The sequence below is a fragment of the Amphibalanus amphitrite genome, unplaced genomic scaffold (assembly GCF_019059575.1).
Source record: "Amphibalanus amphitrite isolate SeventyFive unplaced genomic scaffold, NRLGWU_Aamphi_draft 000061F_arrow, whole genome shotgun sequence".
Lineage (NCBI taxonomy): Eukaryota > Metazoa > Arthropoda > Thecostraca > Balanomorpha > Balanidae > Amphibalanus > Amphibalanus amphitrite.
In genome coordinates, this window is record NW_024881557.1 from 1,162,818 (window position 1) to 1,183,464 (window position 20,647).

The window sequence follows — 20,647 nt, forward strand, 5'->3', positions numbered from 1 at the left end:
AAAACGTCAATTTCTCAAAAATTTTCCGACGGATTTCGCTCAAATTTTCAGGGAACGTGTCAAATTGATGTAAGAAAAGGTACTGAAAGTTTGGCGGCGCTGCGCGCCGCCGTTTTTGAGATATTGCAAAAATTCGCGAGGGGGGGGGGGTAAAATTTACCCCCCCAGCCCCGCGCGGGTTAACTTAAACGCCGTTCGAGGTCGTGATTATAACATAAATGAATCGTAAGCGGATGGCAGCGGTAACTCGGCGATAGCCGTCACATCCCGACTGCCGTGTGCTCTCGAGACGAAAACTGACACATTCAGTCTGCCATGTCCTCTAGAGGCGGAGACGTCACACGCCGGTCGCCGTGTCCTCTGGCACGTGACTCGCAGAGCGCAGCTCCTCTCCGAGGCGCGCAGCTGCGATCGACCGGCGCGCCGGGCGGCGGCGGCCGGCGGCCGAGGGCGTCACTCGGCGGGCGCCGCGGGCGCCGCGGCATGGTCACCTAGCCGGGCGCCGGCCAGCCGCCATGCCGCTGGTGCCCAACCTGGGCCCGCAGGTGGCCGCGCTGTGGGCGCGCGCCCGCGCCGCCCTGCCCGACTCGTGTCTGGCTGGTGCCGACGAGAGTCTGCACTTCGCCAAGTATGGCCGCCGGCCGGGCGACACAGAGCTGGCCGGCCTGGGCAAAGATGGCGGCGGCCGTCCGAACGGCTCCGCCGGCGACGAGCTCGGCGAGGGCGGCTCCTCCGGAGACAAGATCGACGAGTGGCAGGCCGGCTGGAACGTCACCAACGCCATCCAGGTCAGTGTCCAATTTCATTAACGTCACCCAGGTCAGGGGTCACGTGTGCGACCTGACCTCATATGACCTTTAAAAAAATCCGAGATTTGCAAATTGTAAGACATCTGAAGGATACTGTCCTGTAAGTATCATTTCCCTGTGAAAGCTCCTCTGGCACTGAGGGCGTTGCGAAGTTGCGATATTTTAGGACTGTACAGAGACTCACTCATGACGTCATAGGTCAATGACCTGACCTGAACTGAAAATGCGGCTGGTGTTAAAAGATCTGGCTTAAATCAAACGTCAGTTATGTCAAGTTTCAGCTCTCTATCGCCGCTGCGTTTTGAGCTATCGCGAAAAAAAAAACCTAAAGGGGCGGCACCTGCACTCTCGGCCGGCGAGGGTTGATACAATGTTTTCATTATTCAATATTCTTAATCGTAATCGGGTATGTATTAGACGTCCCACGGCAGCCACCTGGTGTCAAGCTGATGCAGTATGCACGTCGTCTTGTACAGGCTCCTGTTTTTTTTTTTTGGAGGGGGGGGGCTTATATAAGGTTCTGTGATGAAAGACGGCCTTTTATAAATGGACGGCTATGTGTCAGCGGCACATTTTTCCTAGTCGGACATCGTCACATCATACGACGCTTTTATGTTGGCACGGCTGTCATTTTCTCGAGATGACTGGTGGACGATGGAAATCTGACGATTAAGTCAACTTACCGGTAAATCGTGCATGATCCTCGAATCCAGACCCCTTGGTTTTCATCAATCGTGGCAGAAATGCCATGCTGCTCAGTGCTCTTCACCGTGAAAAAGTGATCTCCCGAGCTGCACTGCGGCACAGTATCCTCCCTGAACTGCAAGTTGTTACAGCGACTAAACATCTCTCTCCGAGCTGCGCTGCGGCACAGTATAACTTCATGAGCTGCACTGCGGGACAGTATCCACTTGAGCTGCACTGCGGCACAGTATCTCCCTAACTAAACTGACTACAGTACAGTATCCTCCATGAGCTGCTCCATGAAAATGCGGCACAGTATCCTCCATAAGCTGCTCTGCGGCACAGTATCCTCCATTATCTGCCCTGCGGCACAGTATCCTCCATTATCTGCCCTGCGGCACAGTATCCTCCATTATCTGCCCTGCGGCACAGTATCCTCCATTATCTGCCCTGCGGCACAGTATCCTCCATAAGCTGCTCTGCGCTTACAGTACGCATTTCCAGGAGCTGCACTACGGCACAGTATCCTTCCCCAAGCTGCACCGCGGGACGGTACAGTTCTTCCAAACTGTTTCGTACGACAGTATGCCCCCTGAGCTGCACTGCGGCACGGTATACCTATCTCCATGAGCTGCACTGCGGCACGGCATACCTATCTCCATGAGCTGCAATGCGGCACGGTATATCTCCATGAGCTGCATTGCCGTAGATACGGTGTACTAGAGTTGCATCGTTATAGGATACTTCCTCGAACTGTAAGCTGAGGCACCTAATAGGTATACCCACTTAGCCAATCTTGACGGAGAAAAAATGTTTTCCAGGATTGCAATTTGCCATGCGACTTTTTCCAGCAATATTTTGCGACTCTTTCAAACAATATTGATCGAATGCCATTTTGAATATGAAATCAACGGAAAAATGCCTAGCTGACGATAAGCAATTAAAAATGAACGTACAAACACCGTTCAGCGTTAATTGTCAACATAGGTACACGGTACACTAAAAGATGTTTCAATGTTCTTCAGTGTAAAATGTCGCATTAACCACTGTTATAATCCCGCCCAAGTGGTCGCAACACGTGTGAATGGCATCACCATTCTGTGTACGTGACTGCAGCGATTTATCGGTCTGTGTGTTGCAGGGCATGTTCATCGTCTCTCTGCCGTACACGGTACTCCACGGCGGCTATTGGGCCATTGTGGCCATGATAGGCGTGGCCTACATCTGCTGCTACACCGGCAAAATTCTGGTCGACTGCCTATACGAGGTGAGTGCCATCCAGTCGGCAGCTCCGCTCAGTGGTTGAAAGAGCTACGGATGCTCCTCCAAGTGAATCTTTATGGCACAAACAACTGGTATTGTATGCTCCTGCTCCCGTATAATCATACCTATCCCTCTACATACCGAGGCTTATAATAAAATCAATCGATTATTTAGCTTTCTGCTGCAAACCGCCTTCAGCAAAACGAAACGTATAACCGATAAAACTGCATAGGGTAGACCGGGGCAAGTCGCCCCGCCGAGGTAAAACGCCTCACCGATGTTTCTCGGAACTGGCAGAGTTCCTGGGAAACATCCTCTCTTCTATAAAACGTGCACTATATGATCATTAAATGAGCAGACTGGAAAGAAATTGTGTTGACTTTTTCGGGAGATATAGCCAAAAATGTGTTTTTTGAGTGATTTTTATGTTTTGTTGTCAGATTATGCATCATGGCGTTCTTTTATGGTCCACATCAGGTTAACGACTTTTATGTATTTTGAACAACTATTGTCTAACGCTTATCATGCCGGGTTGGTTCGTGTTAAATTATGTCATGCTGGAGTGCAAAGCGTTGTTCCCTGACCGAACTACGTGATGGGGTAAAACGCCCCAGTAGGTCGCGGGGCAAAAAGCCCCATGGGGCGTTTTACCCCATGTGTTGTTTGGGCTACCCACTTTCTAATGTTCGGTAGCTGGCGAACAGTAGGTTTCTATGCCTTTATGTGTATTTTTCTCAGCAACTGGATGGCAAAGGAAGTATTCTGTAAACATTTGCATTGCAATAATTTATTATTTGGTCCTTTGAGGCAGGTGAAAAACCTGCTCATACAATAGTGTCATAGCTGAACACCTGACAGGATGGGATGTGCTAACTTCAGTGCCGTGCCTCCAGAGGTCTAACGGACCTCTCATATAAGATTTAGCCAACTACCATGTTTAATCTTTAATCTAGAGTATGGGGCTTCTTGCCCCAGGCCGTGGGGCGTTTTGCCCTGGGGCTGGGGCAAAATGCCCCATTTGCAGTTGCTTCACAAATCGCTTCCTAGCTGGGAGTCCGATCATAGGTGAAATAATTTGAGGGGTGGAATTTAAAGTAAAATGTCCAAAGAACGCATTGAGCACAAATTTAGCCTTCCAGGTGATGTGGGACAAAAGTTATGTAGCAAAATAAATTATCTGGGGCGTCTTGTCCCAGGCTACCCTATATTTAAAATAAAATCAATCGATTATTTAGCTTTCTGCGAGCCGACTTCAGCAAAACGAAACGATATAACCGATATAACTGCATATATGCCTTTGCTAATCAAACAATTACTTACATTGTATATTAAATTGTATATTAACACCAGCGATTGCTGCAATGTTGCATCCCTAGAGACAACTTCAGCTGCTATCAAGGGAATCCGAGGATTCTCCTCTTCCCATACAATGCGAATAGTGATAGGACTTATTCACTACAAGCTACGTGGTTATCATTGGTTATCATCGAGTGGTCATCATTAAGACGATATGATCTCATTGGTGCACGATCTTATCGGCATCTCCTCTCTCTCCTCCGGCAGCAAACTCCCGATGGCGAGCTGGTGCGGGTGCGGGACAGCTACGTCAGCATCGCCAAGATGTGCTTCGGCCCGCGGTGGGGCGCGCGCATCGTCAACGGCGCTCAGCTGATCGAGCTGCTGATGACCTGCATCCTGTACGTGGTGCTGTGCGGCGACCTGCTGGTGGGCATGTTCCCCGAAGGCCAGATCGACACCCGCTCCTGGATGATGCTCTGCGGCATGCTGCTCATCCCGTGCGGATTTCTGAAGAACCTCCACCACGTGAGCACACTCAGCTTCTGGTGCACCATGGCGCACTTGGTCATCAACGTGCTCATCTTCTGCTACTGTCTCTCCTGCGCCGGCGACTGGGGCTGGTCCAAGGTGAAGCTGCGCATCGACTTCCTGCACTTCCCGATCGGGCTGGGCATCATCGTGTTCTCGTACACGTCCCAAATCTTCCTGCCGTCGCTGGAGGGAAACATGCGCGACCCGAGCCGGTTCGAGTGCATGCTCGACTGGTCCCACATCGCCGCAGCCGCCTTCAAGTCGCTCTTCGGCTACATCGGCTTCCTGACGTGGCAGGGCGCAACGCAGGAGGTCATCACCAACAACCTACCGTCACAGAGCTTCAAGCAGCTCATCAACTTCTTCCTGGTGGTCAAGGCGCTGCTGAGCTACCCGCTGCCGTACTACGCGGCGTGCGAGCTGCTGGAGCGCACCTTCTTCCAGGGCCGGCCGTACACGATGTTGCCGTCCATCTGGGCGCTGGACGGGGAGCTGCGCACCATCGGACTCGCCTTCCGCGTCATCGTGGTCGTGTTCACCATCATCATGGCCGTCATCATCCCGCACTTTGCCATCCTGATGGGCTTCATCGGCAGCATCACGGGCGTCATGCTCAGCTTCATCTGGCCCTGCTACTTCCACCTGAAGCTCAAGTGGGAGTCGCTGTCGTGGTTCACGCGGGGGTACGACATGTTCGTCATCTTTCTGGGCGTGCTGTTCGGCCTGTGCGGCATCTACACGTCAGGCCGCGCCCTGGTCGAGGCCTACCGCATCGGACTGCCTTTCTAGAGGCACTGCGCCCTCGAGCTTCCGCCCGTGGCGGAGGATAAGCGATTGGGCCGATTGAAGTTGGGATAAGAAGTAATGCAATGACCGATTGAGGCAACATGAAAGCAGTAATCGGCAATAAGTAGGCATATGCTGCCGAAATGACAATCAGTCTTCCACGATGAGTCTTCCAGACTACGAGTCTAGTCTTCTAGACCGAGTCTTCCATGTAACACCGTCTTCCAAGTTGAGTCTCACAAGTTTTCGAGACTTCCAGGTAACGAGTCTTCCAGATGTTGATTGGATTGTGCGACTGCGTGCAGTTAAAGTGCGCAAAGCAGAAAGGTGGCCATGCTGCCGGACCAGTCTTCCAGGAATTAGTGCAATGAAGTCTTCCCTTTGTTGAGTGTGATGCTGTGTGATGTTGTAATGTCTATGGTAGAATGCTTGGTGTCTCGTTGTGAACTTTGTATATCCAGGGTGGGCCAGTGCGGGCTGGGGGCACACTGACGGGGGCGGCTCGGCCGCCGGACTCTCGAGTCCGCGGCCCGGCCAAGCGCTGGAGCAAACACTTTGACGCTTTATTGACTGACAAGAATCCGTACAGCTATCAAGCCGGCTTAGCGGTATCGCCGCTGACTCGCTGAGAGTTTAGTTCTATGAGTCCATCTCTGTGATGCTTTTAACAGGCGCCGGTTGGACAGTTTTTGATGGCACACTGCAGGAAACTTTTTAATGAAGTTTTTATAAATTGCATCCGACTCCAGAAGAAACCGGGCATAAATGACTGGTAGGATCTAAAGCGAACAACAGCTTACCCTCGTTATCACTGTCAGTTTTTCCCCTCTCCCCACCCTCAAGTGCCCGGCATGTCAATGACCCAAAGGGCCATGTCCTGAAGGACCATCGACGGAGCGGGACAAGCCGGGGCATCCGACACCCTCTCTGGTAACTGAGGCCCGGTCCTTGCTCTGCTCCTCTGCCCGGCCAGACCCGCGGTCCGGCGTCGGGTGGCGCCCGAGATCCGAGAGGCGTCTCTCTGTGGCCCGCGGCGCCGGCGGCGGGTGTCGGCCGGCGGCCGGGCGCCCGGCAGGCTGGTGCCACCGCCCGACCGTCGGCAGATCAATACGGAGCCGACTCCTCGGCTCCGGGCCCTCTGCCAGCCTCTCCGGCCTCTCCCGACCCCGCCCGAGAGCGAGTCGATACCTCCCCGCCCGCCGCCCGAGCGCGGCCTGTGGTCCACGGGCCGTCCGCCGTCGCCAGCTCGAAACCGTCCCCGCCTGTCCGCTATGGCTAAATATGACGGCTGAACCGCTCCTAAAAGGCTGAACAAGACAGCTACCAGTCGGCTGCAGATTCTGACACTGAAAGAAATTTAGATTAATGATTCAGTTCACGCTAGTAACCATTGCTACTGCGTGTTACAGGCATTTCGGCATTGTGACACGAAGCCTGCGCAGTGGTCGTTCTCGATATTTTAATTTTTCGTTGGTAAAGGCACTTAACATAGCTTCATAATTATGTTTGTGTGGATGTGTTTCATGACGATAACAATTAGACGCTGTTATGTGAATGTGAACACGGGCGTATAGCGTTTTGATAAGTGCTATATCATGGTCATGTAGTTTATAATACGCATATATTCATTATTGTTTGTATTTATTGTTTGTATATTATTGTAAAGTTGTTACTGTCGTGTCATATTCACGTTATCTTTAATATCCAACTTGTTCTTGTAATGCCAAGTGATTTGTGCAACGTCAGTTTATCTCGATACTGTGATATCTTGGAGCCACCAGCAACTTCTTCATAAGACCTTTTAACATTCCACTACCTACCCTCCTACCTATCATAATCGAATGGAGATGATGTGATGTGGGATTAAACCTACATGGATCAATCATTTAATTATCATTGAAGTTTTGTCTTATTTAGTCTGAATTGGTCATGTTGACCTCTCATCTCGGCTAGCTCTGGATTTGTTCATGTTTGGTGTTTTGTTGAGTGTCATTCCGGCGCCTGGTCAGGCCGCCCTGGCGTGTGTGTGGCAATGGGGCGTGGTCTAACCGCCGCTGACGCCCCGCCCTCCCTCTAGCCCCGCCTACTGGCCGCCCAGTAGACAGCGGTCAGGTCAGGGTCAGCGCCAAACAAAAAATACAAATAAAATCACAAAATGGACCCGTGTTTTCGTGGATCGAGGGAATCACTTTCGATGTAGCACTTCCACCTAATGGAACTGCAAAACTCAGTAGTCGCTTCGAAGAATGGGTGATAAATAAAACTCTCGAAGTCGACTCCAAATATAGGCCTCACATGTATTGGATCGCGCCTGTGTCAGCCAATCATGTGAGCTAACGTGGTTGTGGGTGGGCCGGCTACATTTGACCGTGCTTCTCGGTAACATACCATCGATAGTGATAGACATCACGGTTCGTCGGAAGGTCATCTCAGGCTCAACAGAAACGATATATACCATTCGAAAGCTGACGGTGAGCTGAATCCAAAAATGTAATTTTTATCAAAATCGATCGATGGCCTTTTTTGAAAATTGCGTTTTTGTAAAAACTTAATAATCTTTTATTCAACGGGCTGTCCCGGACATTCTTGAAAACATTAACATGTATTTTTGAGTTCCAGTGAAAGCTGAACGCCAAAAGAACAATATTTAGCGAAGCAATATTTCCAAACATTAATATGCGTCTCCCACAGCCGACAATAAGGCGCAATCACACAGTTCGGTGTCACGATGGACCAAAGTCAGCCACACAGAAGCGTGAAATGACCCTTATCGACTCGCAGACCCGGCGCTCTCGGCCCGCCTGACCGGCCACGGAAAGAACGTTCGGCTCTCGTTCTACTAAACAAATGTCATATTTGTCAGTTTAACTGTCCACATCGCTATTAAAGTTATTCAGGATACCTGTGAAGAAAATTCATTGTTCTGTCATCTTCACATCATGCATTAATTTGCATTTGTTCATGTCTACTTTGCTCAATTGAGCTTGGCATCATGCCCATATAAGGAAAATTGGCCGCGCTGAAATGTCAGAGGCTGCACCGGCCTCAGCTCGGGTGGAGTGGGGGTAGCGCCCGGCGGGGCAGGGTAACCTTTGACCGGTCGCACGGCCGAGCAGCTGTCACCAGTACAGCCTCTGACAGTGAAACCCCGCTCACTTCGCCTGCGCGGGCACTGATCGCAGCTAGATGGAACAAAACATGTATAAGAAAAATGTAAATTAAAGCATGTTGTAAATCAAGCAGAACAATGAATTTTCTTCACAGGTATCCTGAATAACTTTAATAGCGATGTGGACAGTTAAAGTGACAAATATGAGTTGACATTTGTTTAGTAGAACGAGAGCCGAACGTTCTTTCCGTGGCCGGTCAGGCGGGCCGAGAGCGCCGGGTTTGCGAGTCGATAAGGGTCATTTCACGCTTCTGTGTGGCTGACTTTGGTCCATCGTGACACTGAGCTGCGTGATTGCGCCTTATTGTCGGCTGTGGGAGACGCATATGCATGTTCGGAAATATTGCTTCGCTAAATATTGTTCTTTTGGCGTTCAGCTTTCACTGGAACTCAAAAATACGTGTTTATGTTTTTAAGAATGTCCGGGACAGCCCGTTGAATAAAAGATTATTAAGTTTTTACAAAAACGCAATTTTCAAAAAAGGCCATCGATCGATTTTGATAAAAAATACATTTTTGGATTCAGCTCACCGTCAGCTTTCGAATGGTATATACCGTTTCTTTTGAGCCTGAGATGACCTTCCGACGAACCGTGACATAAGCGGGCGTTCTGGGAAGCCGTCTGTCTATGCGAGCTCTGGTCCCATCAGAGCCGATGATGCTACAGGGCGGCTCTCTAAACCGGAGCCGTCGTGCCATTTTCGGTGATGAATGGACCGCCGATATTGGCCGGAGCAGACGGCGGGATATATAGCTGCTGCTCTCCGAGACGTGGTCCGACCACGCCCGTACCCGGCCGCAAAGGTCAACTGGGTGGACCGCGGGTCACTGGAGACAGCTGACCGGTCAATGGTTAAACTGGATTGACCGGGGTCATTGGAGAGGGATGACCGGTCAAAGATCAGCTGGATTAACGGGATCACTGGACTTAACTGACTGGTCGGTGGTCAACAGCATCCAGAAAAACTGGCCCGTGGCCGTCTATTACATACACGAATGACTACTGATACACAGAGCTAAAGATACCACAAAGTAGGTATAGGTATGTGTTAGGGCTATGATACCAAAATGAAGGTCGGCATAAGACAATGTATCTCGTAAATTCGTCCAGATTTGACAAGCTTTATCATGAATCCTACTCTTATCCACCTCATAATTTTAATTGGTCTGCTTGGTATACCTAACCCATCCGCGTCCCGCACTTTCCATGAGCCGAACGTTGTCTCAGCGCGGGGGCGTTCCCAAAGGTCACTGGGAACAAGCTGCCCAGTGGGCGAGGCTAGTTTGGAAATTTAACGACCTCGACCTGTGCTCGAAATAGCTGCGCGACATTTGCCATCAGTGCGTGGGCGCATGGTTACAGAAGCGATATGGTAACTTGAGCACTTCGGTCCTCAAGCTGGGAGTTATGTTACAGAAATAGATCCAATCTTAGACCGACCACTGCATAGTTCTCTGGTCTGAAATATGACGCACGTTTGGAACATTATTCTGGTGTCGCCACGCTGCTGTCCTTGCGTCATCTGCAGGCTCAAGTGTCATCTTCATTAGTTAGGAAATGTGGTTACATACATCTATTATGTTCTATTCTATAGGAATCTATTATGTTAAATATCAGACAAGCTGAGACGCATTGTTGAGCGAAGTCACGATGTACCTAATGGCGCTAATCGCAATGATTAGTTTCATCTTTGAGTCGAGCTTTTTTAAGTGTTATGTCTAGCTTTCATTTCATGCCCTAATTTCGGTCGGTTCTCAGAAGGCCGATAATCCCTAACAATTTAATTAACTTATGTCTTGCTTGGGACATTATTAATTCCCACAAGTTTAAGTCCTTATGTTGACAAGAAAATAAGTAGTTGACACGCGAAAGACGACAGGATAAAACGTTCATAAGTAGTTCATATTTATTAAGATTAGTTATGGTACAGATTTTGCGAATACGGGCGCTAAGCAACGACCACCCCAAACACTTCCATGCAACAGATTCGCACACAAACACACATATGGATGTTGCAGGTTCGTTGAAGTTCGTTGAGGGGGGGGGGGGAGTAAATGAAAATGAGATGAACCATGCATACGGAACTAATATACATTTCACATTCATTTACATTTCAATGATCTCATTGACGTATTCAAAGACAGGCCCGAAGTCATACATATTTACAGTGGCCATCGGACTTATGCATAACTGTACAGTTTCAGTGCGCCATTTCCACTTAATTTACAATATGCATGCACATAAGCCAAACCCATGCGGATGTGTAACGAGAGGTTGGTGCAAAATAAATACAAGTCATGTCTCAAAATGAAATTAAGGACATTTCAGTAGCGATCATTGACTGTATGACGGAACACGAAAGACTTGACAAGTTCACCAAATCATCACGAGCTAATAAGTACAAATGCACTGATCGAGTTTAAAAAGCACCTGTGCGAGGACAAATATCGATCGGTGAAAAAACCCTAGAGAAAAAAATACGCGCATACAATACACTCAACTTGATGCTGTATACACCTAAAATGGCGTTTATAAATCATTTTTATCTTATAAAGGCCAGCATAGCCGTTATAATGGAATTTGATTAACGAAAAATCTATCGTAATGTTTAGCAATAATTTGGGTGCCGTAAGCGCATTATAAGGAAGAGATATCGACATCACTTATCTATCGGATTATTTTCAGAAAAAGCACTGTCGATTTCGATTACATCAGTTTCGTCTCACGTCGTGTTCCATCATTAACATTAACTTTCCTTGAGCGTTTCGCATCTGCGTTGAGGCCCCCGTGTCATGGACTTATCAGGTTTAACTCCACGCTGTAGGTCATATCTCCAGCAGCTCGCACCAACCACTAATCCACTTGCAGTTGAACCAGGTCAGCTCTAGTCAACCATTTCTGTAACCTCTACCACACCTGACGCTGTCTCAGGGTCCTCATTTTGCCACCGACATCACTAGGATACCAGTTCGTCTCAATCACTGCCGGCGTCGCCCCACCCCGGATACAGTCTCACTCGATATAATCGTGCAGCTGCCGCGTTGAACTGGACCTCGAGCCTCGGTGTGACTTGCGCTTCCGCTTGATGACGTAGATGGTGATGCAGAGTGTGAGAATCTGCAGGCCGGCCAGACAGGCCAGCGCCGGCACCCAGGTCACCTTGTTGGTCTCCAGCCAGCTCTGCAGTAGCGGGCCGCAGCCGTCCTGCACAGACGAGAGACGGGAAGGTTATTACCGGTGTGCGTAGGTTCTTCGAGGAGAGTTGCGATACGAAGTGAATGTTAAAAAAGAACTTTATTTTCTGAAATGAGGATTTAAGTAAATAATATCTAACATTCGAATAAAAGAACCGTTCAAAGGTATACAAAACGTTTAAAAAAATGATTTTTAACTACAAATAGACTTTATTTTCATTAAGCTGTAAAATATTTCATATTCGGCAATATACGCCTGGGAATTGGGGAGAAATATTCCGAAGGAAATCCGTCAGTAAGTTTCGATACGGAGCCTTTTTATCCGTCTCACACCCATGAGAGGCCCAGCGGCTGTTCGCCGCGCGCGACCTCTATACGCGCCGGGCGCCGGGCGCCGGTCTCACCTGACGGAGCTCCTGGACGGACCGCGTCTCGCTCGTATAGACTCCCTCCGGAGGTGTCTCCTCGTAGCAGGTGCTGTCCAGCAGCGAGTCCGTGTAGGCGAACTCCTTGGGGCCCGTGAAACCGCAACACTCCAGCTATGAAGGGGGGAGGGGGAGGGGTCAGACGGGAAGAGCGTCCTGGACACACCAAGATTGGTCGAGCACGGTTTGACACACCAACATTCGAATTCGGTTAACACTCAACATTCGGCCAGCGAGCAGAACTACAGGCGACAGAACAGTGCGCATATGTGCCACCTGCCTTGCAAAGATACTGCAGAAGGAGGTAAAGCAGTAGCGATAAAACTATGCAATCGGTGATATGGAATTACAGTCAATTCAGCTAAAACATTTTTGTTATGTCATGCAGCCTTTTGAAATAATCAACAGCTTCTTACCGACTTTTGGACGAAATTACGGGTATCTTGGTTGATCTCGTTCCAGCTTACTCTGAGCATGTCGTACAGCTGAAATCACACAACAGAATCGGGAATGTCAACTTCAGCCTTTAGCAGTGCAGGCTTGACGGTAACACAGTCTTGTCTCTCGTACAGTTACGTGTAAAAAAACAAAGTTAAAATATACTTTGAAAATATGCTCATGGCGGCTGAGACTCATTCTCGCCCCCACCGGTGTCACTATTGGCCGAGTGTGGTGGTCGAGGATAGGTTGAGGTGGCTTCGGTTACAGGGTCACTAAGATCAGCCAGTCGGACGCACAGGGACCGTTTGACGCTGTGTGCTTACCACACCGTGGCCACCGTGGGATCGTATCGTACGGAGATCCGTGAGCGGCCCACACGTTTGTGTGTGTGGGAGGGGAGTAGGGGAGGGGAGGGGTGTTCCAGCCGTTGGACTGTTTTGGGGCGGGCCAGTGCCTGCAGCAGAATAACACCTGCACTGCACGTGTGTAAGTGGCCCTTCAGACGGACAACAGCGGGCAAAACAGCCAAGGCCGCGGTCCGAGGTTATCAGCCTAATCTGAAAGTAGATTACGGTGCAGAACAGAGGGTCCGAGCAGGAATAATATAGAGGGCACAATGAAAACACCCCGCAGGGTTCACATAAGATAAGTCATACAATATAAATAATGCCAGCAATAAGTTTTGGCAGTCTGTTATATCTTATAACTGTTCTTTGCCTTCCAAACAAAGAGAAACAATGGAAGGAATCAAGCTGCGTGGAAGTATTGATAGCTTTGTATCTTTATAGAACAACGCCCCTGTTGGAGGTACTGACCTTGAATTGCATTGCGTAAAGGGTGATAAGTCCTCCAACTTGACCAATTACCAGCAGTAGAACCAGGGACATGAACTGCGGAGAACGCCAGAACACAGGTCAATCACACTCTAAATATTTTCGATTTGTCTCGATGCAGCTATACCTACTATTTAAAAGCACTGATGCCATTTTAGAAGCCCTCTCGAATGAAGCATTTAAAAGTTTACTTCCCAACGAAATATGAACTGTGCCACTGCTAGTTCCGTCTAAATGCCCCGACGTTTACGACGTCCCTTTACAGTAACCAGCGACCTATCGCACATTTGTAAATAGGTTAATTAAGTGATGTTGCTTCATCGTATTGCAGCCCGATAATTTAACTGAAAAGTCCATGCCACACTAATCAGCATTAAAACGACGACGTACCAGTCGAAGAAGGCAGTAGTTTTCAGAGAAGGACGACACCCAGCCGACCAGGCCAGAGAAGAAATAGACAAAGCCCAGTGAGATGACTACGTAGGTGAAAATCTGAAACATACGATAAAGCATGCTCAACGTTAACAGGTAATTGCAATGGACCTTATCGGCAGAGTTACGAACACATGAAACCTGAACACAAATAGCAACTAAATGCTTTAGCGTTTTGCAATCTACAAGATTATTTCTTCATTGTGACATGTCCAAATCTTCATTTAAACTTTAACCCTAATCCAATTTGCTCCTTTGTGTTCACCATCAGACAGCATCCAGAGCAATAAGAAGCGTCGACCCACTCACACCACACCCAGAGCTGTTTGTGTGGGTCGTGACAGGCAGGCTGCCTTCGACTCATTCACGAATGGTATTGGTGGGCAATGATATCGATCGAAGAACGCGCCATAACAACGGGCGGAGTCGTTTAATTTGTACTGGATCGATATCAAAGGATCGAATGGGATATGCGGAAGACATGGAAAGATTAATCGTCAATAACGATAATTGTTCCGTTTGAAATGAAGTAACTATCGAGGAAAGTTACGTAAATTAACCACTCCAGATCACATACTTAATCACCGAATGGGCTTCTAGAGCTCCATCTAACGATTTCAGATATTTCATATCATGAAATATACTCTCGGTTCAGTCTACGCTAATTATTTGTGTTTTGCTCTAACTTGCAGCACTAACCAGCTCCCCAGACATGAAGCGCGCCACGGTCACTGACGTGGAGAGCACCCAGCCCATGTAGCCGATCATCGTACAGCCGACCACCTGAAACACAGGCGGGGTGGCGGTCAGCGGAGCGTGGCAACACACCGGAAACGGTCCGGGCAGCACCGCCCGGCCGCGCCCGCCCCGCCCGCCCCGCCCCGGGCCGGGCCGGGGGTCAGGCGGCCGGCCGGCACACAGCGGTACCGGGCGGCCCCGGCCCGCCGGCACTGGGCCGGACTGAAGGCCGGGAGCGAGGGGTGGGGTGCAGGGTTGAGTCAGCCGTTATCTGACTCGAATTGCCACCGACTGGCGAGGCATAGCGGGAGCAGTCTGGAGGGCAACACACTCACGAGTTCATGGCGTGGGAAAATGTGGTTTGATGCCAGATATCACGAAACTTGTTGTGGTGTCAAATGATCATTGTCATAAGGGAAACGCACTGGATTGATAAATTTTCTCTTTCAGGTTATTCATTTTTCTTTGTACAAAGGTTGTGCTATGCAAAGCAATGATAACGATGGCCACGTTTCAGCCATTGTTGACTTGCGGTGAAAATATATCTGTAAAACAATTTTCCAGTGGCATTTTCACGGTATTGATAAATGGCTAAGGCAAAAATTTCCACGTTGTATAGGTACGGCAGGCGTTTCCGAGTTCTCTAAAGTCGTATTTTCGCCCTTGAGCTGCGCCGGCCCAGAGTAAGCCTCGTGCGACATTCCGGACCTCTGACTGGAAACGGCTCGTGGGAATGTTCTCAGGCACGCTGCATCGAAGTGATGCAGAAGACAGGACCGAAATATGATGCCATCCGTTATATTGGCAGACCATCATTCCGCAAAGCAAAAACATGAGGAATGCGATGTGAAGGTCACGCTTTCTGAATTCTGATGTAGGTAAAACGCTTGGAGGCGTAGCTGAAGGAGGTGTAAAGAAAATTGTTTGCATGAAGATGTTTGTGTGACATTGACAATAAAACTATTTGTACGCCTACGACTGATGGTATAACACTAACAAAATAGCAGACTATTACATCATATCATTTCCCTAGTTGTAAAAACGAACTTAATTACACACGGGCTCGGCTAAGCGCTCAACAACCACAACACTGAAACAGTAAACGTGAGTCGTGGCATTTCACACTAATTGGACGGGCATGACGCAAGGCCTCCAATCGCCTCAGAGCGTGCCGTAGTGAGGAGACGGTGACACGCCCTTTACCGCACCCCACTGGGCGCTGTTGGCACACTGCACCTCGATCACGCTGCATCACTACAGCAGCTGCGTGACACATTCGTAACACCGCGTGACGCGGCATCATCTGACGCGGTGTGACGTTGCGCGTCACTGACCTCGCTGACGTAAGCCGACCACTGCTGGCTCGGGTCGACAGAGGCGGGGTCCGCGCGGCGAAAGTCTGCCATGCGAAGCGGCCCGAAACGAACCGGCAAGGCGTCGGCAGCGGCCACGGCCGGCCGGCCACGCCGAGTACGACGCTGGGTGAAAGTGTTAACTGCCGTGGCGTGGCACCGCACCGTGCACGCTGATAGGCGTGAGATAGACCTGCAGTGTCAACAACTGCACGGCGCATAGTAAGGAATCACCAGAGAACGGTAGATATCAAACGGGCTCCGTGTCGCTCGAGTAAATATTTCGATTCCATGGTTTTCCTGTGCCTTGTGGATAGAAAGATCGTGAGGCGCATTGGTATGAAGATAAACAGGCGAACAAGGTTTCCACAATCGAAACTCGAAGTTCCCTTCGCACATAAATGAGACGATGGGACTAGCGGTCGACTGAAAGTGAGAGTGGAGAACCAATAGATATGTGTGGGACGAGATGCCATTTCCCTCGCCCGAAAGCCGCCCGTCCACTTTCAAACAGCCGACAGTGATCTCGGTGGGTCCCATCTAAATTTCGATCTTTGTTTTCACGCCGTTTCTCGGAGATCAGCTCTGGGCTGGACTGCTCTCTCCATGAGATGATCCTGTCTTATCCAACCCTCGTCCCAGGCTGTAAGGTGCACACTGTATGTAAGTGCTCTTAGACATGCAATTGTGAAGATATCTTTCGACTACTCCAGCTTGTTGGATTCTGCTTGCATATGCTGATAAAGGCAATGAGCCAATGGCAGCTCATAAATACTAAATGTCCAGGATCTTTCATAGTGTTAACAACTTATGGAGAGTGCTGCGATCAATCAACAAAGGGCGATATTTTCATTTTGTAAACATCGAAGTCTGTATTTTGCATTCAATTTCAAATGTCGCATAAAAACAAAGCTTGATCTAGCTGAAAGTGCAAAGAATATGCTATCAAAACAGCAAAATATAGTTAGATGCAGCCTTTTACGCAAGTTGACACAACCGACGGTACGTATAACTTGTTAGCTCAATTTAGATCTAAGAGTGATTATCCAGCAAACGTGAGCCGGCATAACACGTATTGTCATGCTCGATAATTACTGGCTAGCCACTTGTCACAAAAGCTACGAAGTTCGACACGACAGTTACAGTTTTAACATGGTCTAACGATTTGCCGAGATCGTGCCACGTTTCTGTCGATTCAATAACCGCAGAGATTTATCGCCGAGATTAAATGACACCGTGACAGACAAAGCCGCGTTAGCCATGCCAACCACGACTGCTTGACAACTACCTACCGTGGATTAAAATGAAATCGGACTTACTCCACAAGAGTTCGTTGGGTCGGAGCTTTCGAATTGTATTACAATTCTTCGTCAGCGAGAGTCGTATCGGATGTTAAGATCGAATCGAAGGTACAGTGCGGATCGAACAAAATATGGGTCGGACAGGAGGGTCTCTGAGGCAATTAGTTGGTCTTGAAATAAACATACAAACACTGGGAAAACACGTGAATAATAACAGGATGCACACTTACTAGAAAAAGCCTGTAAAATGGGTATAAAACACACTAGTAAAATATCTAATACAAAAATATAGGCAGGTAGGTAAAAATACAGTTAATGACATGTAAAAAAAAATTGCATAGATTAGGTGCAAACAGTACCTAAAGCAGAGATAAAGCTTTACAAAAACACGAATAGTAAACTAGACTATGATATAAAATATCAAAATGATAAATTATATAAATGAACTTTTTAACGGCAGAAACGGCGAATAATGGGAAGCCACCTGTCTTGCAGCAGGGCACCAGAGTTGCGGTTCACATTCGCGTCATTGGGTGACACTAGGACGGCTTCCCGCCGTCCCACGGTACGAATGTAGGCCGATTCGAGAAGGAGTCTCATCTGGTGGTGGCAGGCACGGTTCAGGATTTTGGCGTCCTACCTACCCAGTCGGCCATCTCTCTCATTCGAACCATGCTGAATGAAAACCAAGACGCCCTCTCTGACGTAACCTGCCTGAGGCCAGATGCAGTGGCTGACCTTCTCTGCATCTCCATCAAGAACTGCCATGCTGTCGTCCAGGACGGCGACCGAGAGAGATGGTTTAGGCAGACTGCTGGCCTAGCCATGGGTAAAAGTTACTCACCAGTTGTCGCGGACTTGTACATGGGACACTGGGAACGTGACTTGGAACTACTGGCAGCCAACTGTGGAGGGAGAATTTATTCATTCTGCAGATATGCTGATGACTACCTGGTCCTCTTCGAAGGCAGCGACACCATCCTCAATGCATGGGTGGAGCTGCTCAACAACAAGGACCAGAACATCAAAGTCACTACTGAGATCGAAGAAAATCGACGACTGCCCTACCTAGACATCATGATCACAAGACAGGACAACAAGTTCACTACAAATGTCTACCGGAAGGCATGCACCACTAACCAAGTACCGGCCTTCAACTCCTATACAGAGACGCGCTATCTGAGATCAGCCATCAGATCTGACTGCTTACGTGCCATCCGCAACTGCTCCTCCGTCAAAGACCGCCTGCAAGAACTTGATTTTATACGCAAGAAATTCCACCGACACGGCTACCCTCTCTCGTTCATCAACCCGATCCTAAGAAGAACAGAAAAGGACCTCCAGCTGAAGGCCAGGGCTCTGCCGTCGCCACCGAACCCCAGCCCGCTGCCTGCACCCGTCCGGCTCTCGGTTCCGTTCGCTGGTCCCTGCTTCTACCAACTGAAGCGAGAAGCCAACAAGATCGGCATTCAGCTCGTGTCGAAGCCGTCGCAGACCATCGGGACCCTCCTCTGTAGCCAAGCCAAGCACCGTCTACCCAAGCAGCAGGAGAGCAATGTCATCTACTGCATCGAGTGCTCCTGCCGGGTAGAAGGTGACCCGGTCGTCTACATCGGAGAAACGGACCGAGAACTTGGAACCAGAGTCCGTGAGCACCGAGAGAGCTGGGCTGGCTCGGTCCGCTCCAGAGCCAACGCTTCAGCGTTCAGCACGCACCGGGACTGCACGCCGGCCTTCGACGACGCCAAAATCCTGAACCGTGCCTGCCACCACCAGATGAGACTCCTTCTCGAATCGGCCTACATTCGTACCGTGGGACGGCGGGAAGCCGTCCTAGTGTCACCCAATGACGCGAATGTGAACCGCAACTCTGGTGCCCTGCTGCAAGACAGGTGGCTTCCCATTATTCGCCGTTTCTGCCGTTAAAAAGTTCATTTATATAATTTATCATTTTGATATTTTATATCATAGTCTAGTTTACTATTCGTGTTTTTGTAAAGCTTTATCTCTGCTTTAGGTACTGTTTGCACCTAATCTATGCAATTTTTTACATGTCATTAGCTGTATTTTTACCTACCTGCCTATATTTTTGTATTAGATATTTTACTAGTGTGTTTTATACCCCCTGTTTTATACCCATTTTACAGGCTTTTTCTAGTAAGTGTGCATCCTGTTATTATTCACGTGTTTTCCCAGTGTTTGTATGTTTATTTCAAGACCAACTAATTGCCTCAGAGACCCTCCTGTCCGACCCATATTTTGTTCGATCCGCACTGTACCTTCGATTCGATCTTAACATCCGATACGACTCTCGCTGACGAAGAATTGTAATACAATTCGAAAGCTCCGACCCAACGAACTCTTGTGGAGTAAGTCCGATTTCATTTTAATTCACAATTCATCTCCACATCATGTCTTTAAATACCTACCGTGGCTTACCGCCCTCCCTATCGCTGCCTAGTACTGCCTACTGCTACCTTGACTGCTTGCCGCTGCCTAATGCTGGAAGTAATTGCCCAATACCGCTTGCAATGGTATAGATCTGAGCTACTATTGATTACCAAGTGATACCTATCACCGCCCGCTACCGCTACTTATCAGCGCTCTACCGCTGCCTATCGCCAGTGCCACTAAACGCTGCCTTCTGCCTTCTGCATTACATAATGCTGATTATCAACGCTCAGCTGAACGCTCTATTATTGCTGTCATTTATCTATCGCCACTATAGTTCGTTTTTTTTTTCAAAAGGACGCTGGCTCCAAGTATGTTTTTCGAACAAGCACGTGTTTTCGCGAGCAAAACGGGCAAAAACTGAGCCTGAGAAACTCGAACGTCGCCTTATTTTAACATGTGAATTATTCCCGATAAATTCCATGCCTGCGTTTTAGAATTAGACATGAGAACAGTGGTGACGTCATGCTGTGGAACTTGCATTGCAATACAATGCATAACTATCATGGAAAGAATCGCTTACTCGATTCGGGCCTCGGTAAGAGCAAAAAACGAAGCTTTCCCAAAATTCGTTGGCAATGAATGCTTTCGTACGGACATTGGGTGCCAGCTGCCACCAGTGACGTCATCATAGTATGCTCATTTTTGAAGTCACAATTTCCATGTATTTACCGAGCATAATTTGAAATCGATACTTTTTTCGGCAAGAAATTCTTAGCCAGACGGTGAAGTTGCCAAAACTCACGTGAGAGCTTCGATAATGAACTTTGAGCCAGCGTCCTTTTGAAAAAAAAACGAACTATAGTCATGTCAATTTCAGAAAGCATATGTCCAATGTCTGTCCAATGTGCAATACCTACGTCGACCGTCCGTCCAAAAATGTCCAAGCCAGCCATTTGTCCCAAAATGTCCGACATCTACGCAATAGTTTACACCCA

General features: G+C 48.7%; 2 protein-coding genes across 2 annotated transcripts in view; one reads left to right on the forward strand and one right to left on the reverse strand.

The window, feature by feature from the left end:
* Nucleotides 1-431: 431 nt before the first annotated feature.
* LOC122378565 (vesicular inhibitory amino acid transporter-like) lies at nucleotides 432-7,532 on the forward strand. The gene is made up of 3 exons (XM_043359770.1): nucleotides 432-788; nucleotides 2,635-2,760; nucleotides 4,320-7,532. Exons 1-3 carry the CDS (start codon nucleotides 516-518, stop codon nucleotides 5,373-5,375), a joined length of 1,455 nt encoding a protein of 484 aa, XP_043215705.1. The 5' UTR covers nucleotides 432-515; the 3' UTR covers nucleotides 5,376-7,532.
* Nucleotides 7,533-10,423: 2,891 nt separating this feature from the next.
* LOC122378548 (tetraspanin-9-like) overlaps nucleotides 10,424-20,647 on the reverse strand; it is a 34,648-nt gene continuing 24,424 nt past the window's right edge. Inside the window, exons 2-7 of the mRNA XM_043359748.1 lie at nucleotides 14,567-14,650; nucleotides 13,826-13,927; nucleotides 13,418-13,492; nucleotides 12,578-12,646; nucleotides 12,141-12,275; nucleotides 10,424-11,746 (exon numbers count right to left, since the gene is read on the reverse strand). Of these exons, the coding sequence (XP_043215683.1) occupies nucleotides 11,555-11,746; nucleotides 12,141-12,275; nucleotides 12,578-12,646; nucleotides 13,418-13,492; nucleotides 13,826-13,927; nucleotides 14,567-14,650 (657 nt within the window). The 3' untranslated portion in view covers nucleotides 10,424-11,554. The remainder of the gene's footprint in view (nucleotides 11,747-12,140; nucleotides 12,276-12,577; nucleotides 12,647-13,417; nucleotides 13,493-13,825; nucleotides 13,928-14,566; nucleotides 14,651-20,647) is intronic.

What these genes read in the sequence shown, in the direction of transcription:
- LOC122378565 (XM_043359770.1), top strand. Translation starts at nt 516, where the DNA reads ATGCCGCTGGTGCCCAACCTGGGCCCGCAGGTGGCCGCGCTGTGGGCG. An exon ending in ACGTCACCAACGCCATCCAG is followed by an intron (nt 789 to 2,634) that starts GTCAGTGTCCAA and finishes TGTGTGTTGCAG; the next exon opens with GGCATGTTCATCGTCTCTCT. An exon ending in TGGTCGACTGCCTATACGAG is followed by an intron (nt 2,761 to 4,319) that starts GTGAGTGCCATC and finishes CTCCTCCGGCAG; the next exon opens with CAAACTCCCGATGGCGAGCT.